General features: G+C 34.9%; 1 protein-coding gene across 1 annotated transcript; it reads left to right on the top strand.

Annotated features, from left to right (window-relative positions):
• Window positions 1-796: 796 nt before the first annotated feature.
• Window positions 797-9,143, top strand: RH36 (RNA helicase 36). Its single transcript, XM_068643578.2, is given in 9 exon segments — window positions 797-1,043; window positions 1,135-1,627; window positions 2,193-2,515; window positions 6,622-6,825; window positions 6,912-6,993; window positions 8,188-8,286; window positions 8,431-8,598; window positions 8,721-8,789; window positions 8,791-9,143. Coding segments are annotated over 9 exon segments (1,689 nt in total). The 5' UTR covers window positions 797-894; the 3' UTR covers window positions 8,893-9,143.
• The last annotated feature ends 1,163 nt before the right edge of the window (window positions 9,144-10,306 follow it).

The following is a 10,306-nucleotide window of genomic DNA, read 5'->3' as shown; positions in this document are numbered from 1 at the left end:
TCTACTTATTCTTATCCAATTGCCAAAGCTTGGTGTTCGTATTATACTAGTCGGATGTATAGATCCGAAAACAAAAAAAAAATACTTATCTTTAAGCACCAAGTTGTCAAGACCACTAAATCACCAAGAGATATGTGAGATTGAAAGGCACCATAGAGACAACGAAATTCTAGCGTTTGGAGTTGCGGTTGCACAAGAAGAACATGATGGTGAGAGTTTTTTTAGCGTTTTTAGGTATTCATTCTGTCAGGAACATTTTTGAATTTTTAAAAAATAATAAAAGAAATTTAATCTTTACATAACATTGTGGAGGTGCAAAGAAACCACAAATGTTTAAACATAGAAAATAAATTAGAAATACTATATAACAAGATTTAAATTGTGTGACTAAGACTAATCTCTATTTAATTGTGTTGACACGAGGAACCATTATTATTTTTGATGAATGAATTGCATCATTATTTTTTAAATTATTATTTAATTTAATTAATTTGGGGTTTTTTTAATTGATTTTTGATTGGATTGATGTTTTTAATAAACCCTAAACTCAACTCATCCTTCGTTGATGTTTAATAGGTTATTTCTAAATCAAATAAAATCATATTCAAACTTTATCATGAAGGTATATTTTCACTGAAAATTAGATTTTGATAACTGAGTAATATTTGACAGCTAGAAGATAATTTTTTAATAGTAACAATATATAATAATAAACTGTAAGCGGAAAGGAAGTATTACAATTATTTTTTCAATGAAAAAATAAAAATTATAAAATGTCTTTGGTCTTGTGTATGTGAAGTGAAATTGATACTCTTGAAATCAAATTGTATTCTATTTCGCCTACTTTCAACAAAACCCCTTTCGTTCCAAATTAGGGTTTTGGGTTTAGACAGCATGAAGCGTTCGCGCAGAGAAAATGGCGATGACGATGGCCATGGCGATGAGCAGGGAGGTGGGAAAAATAAAATACGTGAGGGAGCAGAATCCCGCCACTCCCAGGGTTATGCGCTCGCAGTTCCTCAAACTCAAGAATCTCATCAACGGTAGGTAACATTACTACTCGCCCTTCAATTCACATACAACACTAAATTCAATTTTTTTATCCCTAATTCACTAACACTAAGTGAACCCTAGCACCGCCGCGGACGACCGCGAGGACAGCGACGGAACCGCGACAGACAGCAAGACGTTCGACGACCTCGGACTGCCGGAGTGGGCGGTGAAGACGTGCCGGGAGCTCGGAATGCGGATGCCACGGCGCGTGCAGCAGCGGTGCATACCGCCTGTGCTGGAGGGCCGGCACGTGCTGGGCATCGACGAGACAGGGAGCGGGAAAACGGCAGCCTTTGCTCTTCCGATCCTGCATCGACTCGCGGAGCACCCCTTCGGCGTTTTCGCACTCGTAGTGACACCCACGCGCGAACTCGCGTTCCAGCTTGCGGAGCAGTTCCGCGCTCTGGGCTCAGCCGTGCACCTCCGCATCACGGTTGTGGTAGGTGGCATGGATATGCTCAAGCAGGCGAAGGATTTGGTTGCGAGGCCGCACCTCGTCATTGCCACTCCTGGGAGAATCCACGTCTTGCTCCGTGATAACCCTGATATTTCTGCTGTTTTCTCCAGAACCAAGGTAATAAGTTTGAAATTCGATTTAGAGCTGCGTTTTGATAAGCAGTTCAGTGTTGGTCTGGTTTTCAGTTTGTAGGCCCTAAGGTAGCTTTTAAACCAAAACTGTCAAAGAAAATTAATCTCGTTTTGTTTTCATTTTAAATTTAGTTTTACTATCTGCACTTTTGGTTTAAGGTTGCAAATTGAGCGTTCCAATGTATGAACCCCTAATGAAAGATTTGTTGCTACACGTGCTTTTAATCCAAACATGCACAACTTTGTGTTGAAACTCATTAAATGGAGAGTTATACTAACAAAGTATGCAAATAAACTTTAGCCTAATTTAAGTTTACAATACTTTAATCCAATGATAACCTTCATTAAGTTCTTATCGAATATTTATTTATGATCGATAAAACTTTTGGATTTAGGGTATTAACCCACCCTGATATTCCTCCCGTTTTGTCCAGAAACAAGGTAATGACTAAACTGTTTTAGAGCAGGTTTGGATAAATATTTTAATTATATTCTTTTACCTTTGATTGTTCATAGTTTTATGAATTAATATTTGACTTATGCTTCTGCAGTTTCTTGTCTTGGATGAAGCAGATCGAGTTCTGGATGTTTGTTTTCAGGAGGAATTGAAATTTATCTTTCAGTGCTTACCTGAAAATCGACAAAATCTGTTATTTTCTGCGACAACTACAAGTAATCTGCAAAAGTTGCGAGAACATTACCAAGATAAGATGTATGTATACGAGGCATATGAAGGCTTTAAAACAGTTCAATCACTTAAGCAACAAGCGATATTCATCCCTAAAAAGGTGAAGGATGTATATTTGATGCATATTTTGTCAAAAATGGAAGATATGGAAATTCGGTCTGCCATTGTGTTTATCTCAACTTGCAGGTATCTTTCTAGATTGCATGTTTGGATTTTTTGTTACCAACTTTGTTTTCTGTATTATGATTTGTTATTCATTTTTCTTCTAGATCCATAACTATATTCTTTTGTGGTGCTACAGGATAATGTTAGCTCTTTCAGTTTAATATATCAAACAATCCCACCTGCTATTTTTTTTTGTTTGATGTTCTTGTTTGCAATTAGCTGGTTCCTGTCTTGACTATTAATATCTAAATTTCCAATATCAGAATTTTACCTTAGACCACTTTTCTTCTATAAATTATTAGGCTTTTATTTTTTGTTTAGCTTCCCCCTCCCCACTTTCAATGAAGTAGAAAGGGTAAAAATATTCATTCTATTATTATGATGAAATTTGGGTGTGGATAGTTTATGATGGACTGATTTGGTAGGATAAAATAAATCAGCTTATTGTTGTGGACTCTAGTCTAATTGAATCTTTGTGGTATGATGATATAGTTTTGTGCAATGGCCTTTGTGTTTGACACTCTCAGTAAATAATTAAAATTTGTGATGTTACAAGAAAAAAGTTGTTGCAGTTTGACAATGAAAATTTGGAATTGTCTTGTTATTTGGCAAATGGTAGACTTGATATTGGTTTTGGTGTGTCTCTACTTGTTAGAAAATAGATATTGGACATATATAGGGTTTCTTACTTTCTCTGGTATGCATTCCATACAGCTGAAAATGGAGGCAAATATATAACATTATTAATTTTTTAATATAATTTTTTAGTTCATGGGTGAACCAACTAAGTTTTATCAATAATCGGTTATGGGGGCACCATGGTGGAAAGCGGTGACGGATTTTCTGATCATTGCCACAAGGCGGTGGTGATGCCAGTTTTTCATGGTGGCCCATGGCGACTGCTTTTTGCATCACGGGATGCTAACAGTGAACAAAGATAGCGAGAAAAACGAAAGGAATGGGGCTTGTTGCGGTGGTGCAAGGTCCGATGAGAGTGGACAACGACATCGCAATTTCGATGATGTGCGACAACGACAATGATGTTTTGTGAGTGAGGAACCCTAACAATAGTTGACCTAAAATGATTGGGCCACATAATACCCGTCCCAATTGAAATATTAACAATAATCCATACAACTGGCAACATGACTTATGGTCTGCTAAAAAACAAAAACTGCAACAACAAAAATCTATGAAGAATTGGGCCATATCCCATTCCAAATAAAAAGCTATAATACTAACCTAATAACAACAGCCAATTGCTGTGACAATGGTTATCAAACTCGTGATTCAACTTGTTAACTCATCCGAGTTTATGTTCCTACTCACCCTGAGCGAGTTGACTCGGAAGCAAACTCCTTTTTGGATCAAACTCGGTAAACTCGCGCTAAACTCGATGAACTCGTACTAAACTCGGTGAACTTGGTTGAACTTGCGAGTTTGCAACCAAGTTGACTAGTTAAGAGGGTTTTTCTTTAAATCCAAAATGACCCGTTTCTAAACCCATAAATTAGACAAGCTCACATTGCTAACATTAGGGTTTGCTCGCGTTCTTCATGGTGGTGTGTCTTTGTTTCAATTGTGGTTGCGGTGCGTTGTTTTGATCGTGTTGACGTTTGTTATGTGTTGGTGGTGGCTTTCATGGTAGCGTTCGTCATGTTGAAACACGACCACGAACGCCACCATGAACGTTGTGGTGGTGCGTCACTTTGTTGTGGTGGTGCGTCGTTCTGTTTGTCTTGGTCGTGTCGTGGTCATGGTGCATCTGTTTAGGTTTAGAGTTTTCTTGGCCAAGAGAATATTTGGGATTTCTTAAATCTGTTGCAAATTTTTATTTAGTGTTGGGCCATGAGAGAGAATATTGGGAGGGTACTTGGAGAGTTGTTTTTTACTTGAGAATATTGAGTTTTTTATCAATTGAATTTTATTTTAATTTTAGAATATTCTATTTTTTAAATTTTTATTAATTCAACTAGGCATAACCCAAGAGCATCCCCCACTTATTAAAATAAGTAAAAATGCTCCGGGATATAATGTTTATATAATATTTGTATTTTATGAATTTATTTATTTGAGGTATTTTGAACTTATATAATTCTCATTCACTATAAATGTAGTTATTTTATTAATATAATGGACTTTTGTTTTAAATATTTTGATTAATTGTATGATTGAAATATTTTTTCATACGAAGTAAACTCTTACGAGTTTATGAGTCGAGTTTACGAGTCAAGTCTACGGAGCCTCCACGAGGCTACGTAGACTCTCGAGTTTAGCAGGAACCAATGTTATCAATATCGAATAACTAAAAAATATTGGAGACCCTAAAACTCCTTTATAAAGTTATAAAGAAACCATAACAGGTTGTGGCGGAAGCATTGTGGAATCATAACTAATAATAATATTATGTTTAGAATATTACTAGGTTGCTGTGTTATGTATACAATATTACTAGGTTAACTTATAATATTTTAATTGGGTTGGGTATGACATGACTCAATTTAATTTAGGGTTTTCTGTAGTTATTAGGTTCAGTCACATCAATTGGTTGCTGTTATTAGGTTAACATTATAGTATTTTATTTGGACCGGGTATGATATGGTCCAATTCTTCATAGATTTTTGTTGTTGCAGTTTTTGTTTTTTAGCAGACCATAAGTCATGCTGCTAGCTATATGTATTACCCGTATCGCCACCGCCAAGTTGTGGCGGTGATCAGAATCTGCCACCGCTTTTCGCCATAACCGATTATTGATAACACTGGCGCGTGCCATCTATTAAAGTTTAAGCCTGTTTAAGATGCAGAGGCGAACTTTTTTAATTTGGGTGTGGGTTTAAATGGATGGTCTCGACCACATACCTAGCTCTAGTTGTGCCTCATCATATTGGTGTTTCATCTCCATTTTTATTCAAGTTCTTTGTTTGACAGTGTTGTGTTCAATTTCTGATCGAGAAAGCTCTAAGAATCTGCCACAAATGACAACCATAATTCCCTGATTTACTGCTCTGAATACCAATTGATAAGTTCTCAAGCACTAGGGGAACCCACCCTAAGGCTAGAGAACCAAGCACATAAGTACTCCATTCGAACATCCCATACTACCCGATGTGGGACTTAGATACCCCATAATACTCAAGTTCCTATTACATTACATGGAGGTCAAAGATGGAAATTTGATGATGGCAGAATTTTTTGTTTGGCTATAGAAAAAGCTTGAGAGATGTCCTATTATAACTGGTTTTCATGAAAGGAATGAAAAATGACCCCTATAATTTATATATATAATTGCTTGCTTAGGTTTCATTTTGTTGTATAACTCCCCCACACCAACTGATGTTTAGCATGGCTTTATTAACAATCCAAGCTGTATTTCTTCTACCTATATATGCTAAATTATGTGTGCAAAATATATATTTTATTATTATTAAATTTTTAAAAGCGATTATTATTTCAACTTATGTAAATAATTATTGTGCATTTGTTGCTATCCTATTTTCCCACCAATAATAGCATATATAGACATCTTTCGTTGAATAATGAGGCATACCTGATTCACATGCATTTTATTATTTTATTGATTTGAAACTGTTTAATTGTGACCAAATCTTAGAGCTCCGAGGTTTGCAATGTAAATGAACAATAGTTCTGCTATTATCAATTTGACTGGACTCTGAAAATGAGTTCATTGACTCTGTTAGCTATTTTGTTTTCTTTAGAAAGGTTATTGTTTCTGAATTTGGATGTCCCAGGTTCAAAAATGACAGCAATTGAATACGATCATCTCTTATTCCTGTTGAAATAATAGGGTATTAGATAATGACGTAGGTAAATAGGTTATTGAATTTATATTGTGTATCCTGATTTGATGTCATAAAACAAAGCTAAAGCACTTATACCTTTCTTACTTCAAGTTAGATTATGTACTGCACTTCTTACCCTAATCAAAGGGTCAATTAGCTTGCTATAATTGGCTAAAGCAAATCCCTTTGAATAAGGATCCTAAATGATAAAATCTGTAAAAGTTTGGTAGCATAATGATGTGTGAAATAACAAAAATAATCCTAGCCTACTCTTGGCATTCTCTTCTATATATTTTTTAGATGTTCCTAAAAGTTTCCAAATTTCAGAGATTGTCATCGTTTAAGTTTAATGCTGGAAGTGCTTGATCAAGAAGCAGCAGCTCTTTATTCATTCAAATCACAAACTCAGAGGCTTGAAGCACTTCATCAATTCAAATCAGGAAAAGTTTCTATACTGCTAGCAACTGATGTTGCCAGTCGTGGATTGGATATTGCTACAGTTGACCTTGTTATCAACTATGATGTTCCAAGGTTACCTTTTCTTTTGCCAATTTCTTTATCTACTTAATAGACATTTGAAGCATTTCATCAAGCATATTGCAACTATTCATCTGCAGGTTTCCACGGGATTATATTCATCGGGTTGGTCGTACAGCAAGAGCAGGTAGAGGGGGACTGGCTTTGAGCCTTGTCACCCAGGTTAGTATATATTATATTTAATATGACAGCTTGTATATTTCTTTGTTATTAGAATCAAAGTTTACAAGTATTGAATTTGTACCTAAGATTTTTTGTTTGAAAGAAATATAAATTTGTGAGGGCTGTTGCTTATGCAACACCGCACTTGAGTGTTGATGTGGCGACTGAACTCATTTAATACTGGATACAACTTGTTACTTCTGGGTAACAACCTAGGATTAGCACATGTCATCCATTTTGAGTGATCCATGGAGAGGGGCATGAGACAACCCTTCTCATTTGCCCAAGCTTGAAACCAACAATCTGATCATGGACAGATATATAATAAAACAGTTCAACTGATAAATTTTTGCATCTGTTGAAGTTATTAAAGGTGTCATTTCACTAAATTTGACACTTTTCAATTGATCTGGGTGATAAAGAGTTGATGCTAACAATGACTATTACCATCTAAATTTAGCTTACAGGGATATTATGAACCTAACTAACTAGAGTATAATACTTCTGTGGTTGATGTGAATTTGTTACTGAGATTTATAGGAGACAGCAGTTACTTTTAAGCTGCATGGATCCTGGGGTAGTGCCCTAGGTTCCTAGTTTATGAATTATGTTAATATCTAGCTTTGTAAAATCTGTATCCCAGACATTCTGATGTAAGTCTGGACTTTTATACTTGATTGTGGGTGTTGCGCAAACTCTGGAAAAATTAGTTCATACTCTAGATAGTTGCCTGCTAGTCTAGGATATCTTGATGTATAATCATTTTTTAAGTGTGATGACATAGTTTTGTGTGGCCTCTGATTATAAATAAATCCATTCTATTGGGTGGAGTTATTAGTAAACAGATTCAGAAAATATTTTATCTCTTTAAAAAGACTCTTATCAGGACTTGTGTCAAAATTAGTTAAGTTCCGTTGGAACACCTTATTGTTCAGTTCAGGGTTAGAATTCCCAAAGTTTGATACTTTTGTATGAAAATATTTTTAGGAATCACCCGTTTTTAGTAGCCTAGGTTGAAAACAGGTACAGTAGCATCAATAGGGTGTTATATCCTGTGGTTTTGCTGTTTTTTACTGAGGAAGTGTCCAAGTTATTTCAATTGTAACACATTCACATAAATGAAATCACGTAAGGATTCTGATATTTTTATTGCAAAGATTTCCTTATTATTTGTTTTACATTTGACATTTTCAGAATGATGTTGAACTTATTCATGAAATAGAAGCGCTTATTGAGAAGCAACTTGAAATGATTGAATACAAAGAAAGTGAGGCGCTTTCTCTCATGAAAAAGGTATGTTTTTGTTGGACATTGAATTATATATTTAATTTGTTTCCTTTTCTGTGTCTAAATGATTTTTGCCTTTTCAATTATGATCTATGCAAAGCTTTTCTTTTTAATTTCTATTTCACTTGTTAACCCTGTGATGTATTGTAGGTTTTCAGTGCTAAGAATGTAGCAGAAATGAGAATGATAGATGATGGCTTTGAGGAGAAAGCTAAAGAGCGGAAAAAACAGAAACTGAAAATGCTTGCAGAGAAAGGATTGTTGAAGAAAAATAAAAGGAGAAAACAAAGTAAAGAATTTTCAGAGGAAGGGAAAGAGGTAGAAGCACTGAATATAGCTTCTTTTTCTTCCAGTGATTGACTTTTGCATATAAGTGGCCATTTTTCCAGACTTAATTTATTTTTTCCCAATTGACGTGTTTACTTTGATGTATTGTGTAGGTTTTCGGTGCTAAGAATGTCGAGGAAATGAAGACAAAAACTGAAAATACTAAAAGGTTTGTTAAAGAAAAAAAAGTTAAAAGAAAGAAGTAAAGAATTTGCAGAGGAAGGAAAAAATGCAGAAAAAAGTAGAGGTATCAGCACATATAGCAACTCCAAAGAAAAGGTGTAAGAAGTACATTAGTATATTTAAGAAAACGAGAATTTCTAAGTATGGAAGGGATATTCGAAGAGAAGGCTAAAAAAGAGGTTAAAATCAAAAGCCGAAAGAAAAGAGAGGTATCACAGTGGACGTCGAGAAGCAAAACATATTAGTATTTTGGTAAATGGTTTGGTATTGTATTCAAGTCTTCCTGATTGTTGGTAGAGGTGAGATTGAACACATTATAATTTGCTAAATTCTAGGCATTATTTTTACTTTGATTTTGAGGTGTAAACCCTGATTTTGCCTCCTTATTTGTTTAACTTTGAGGTGAAAAAGGACCAAACAACTGGATTTTGAACCTGATGAACATTCCTTGTCATTGAGAGGCAGGGTATCATCATCAATTTTGTAGCCTAATAGATACACTGCTGATTTAGCTTCCGAAAATTGTATAGTTGAAAAAAAATTGTCATTCATATTAATTGAATTAATTTGTTTTATTAACAAGTGTTGGCCTTTGGATTTGGTTCTCTTAAGCAAGTTCGAAAGTTTAAGTCTTATGAATGGAAAACGTTTGAGAGGTGGGACATTTTACTAAAGTTGATTAATAGGCTATAGAGGTTAGTTACTATTAAAGGTTTTCTTCCTCCACCTCCATAGCTTCTTTCTGCACCTCCATAAATTTTTCAGTTTCAAAATTATCCTTTGAGCAAAAGGTGCATGTTTTCTTTTTCATTTTTGAATTATATAATTGATGTACCTTTTGAACTTTAGAAATCGTAATACAATTTTATTTTGAATTTTAGAATTAAGAAAGTATTTTCTTGATTTGAAAATGCATACCGTAATCACGAACAACAAAAACAACTTGTTAATTGCAAACTTGGTGAATTTTCCAAAAAACTTGGGATTAAGCACGCCACAAGTTCACTAAAGCACCTACAAACATGTTTAGTGAATTTTACAAAATTCTTGGGATTAAGCACACCACAAGTTCACTGAAGCACTTTCAAACAAATAGGCAAGTCGAGATCATCACTATAGTCCTTCACACAAAGCTAAAGAAACACCAATGATCTATAAATGAGAAGTGGAGAAAAGAACTTTTGGAAGCACCATCCGACAATCTAAAGAAATCTCATAAACCTCCACCTGAATAACGAATGCCTTTGAAATGAGCTGGATATCTTTAAAGAATTACACGAAAAAAAAAAAATCAAGATACAAGAGTAAGCTTGCAAACATAGAGCAACCATACAGCGCAAAGGCTATTGGTAACAAACTTTTCCAAAATTGGGAAGAATCTTTCTGGATTAGGGAAAACTTGGAGAATGGAGCCTATCAGATTGAACAATAGACTATAGATATATCCCAAAAAAATGGAACGTAAGTCATTTAAGCCCTCAACTTGTGTTGACACCTCCTTCAGTTTCATCGATAA

This window comes from Phaseolus vulgaris, chromosome 5 (genome assembly GCF_051622355.1).
Source record: "Phaseolus vulgaris cultivar YP4 chromosome 5, ASM5162235v1, whole genome shotgun sequence".
NCBI lineage: Eukaryota > Viridiplantae > Streptophyta > Magnoliopsida > Fabales > Fabaceae > Phaseolus > Phaseolus vulgaris.
This window is presented reverse-complemented; position numbering and strand designations above follow the sequence as displayed.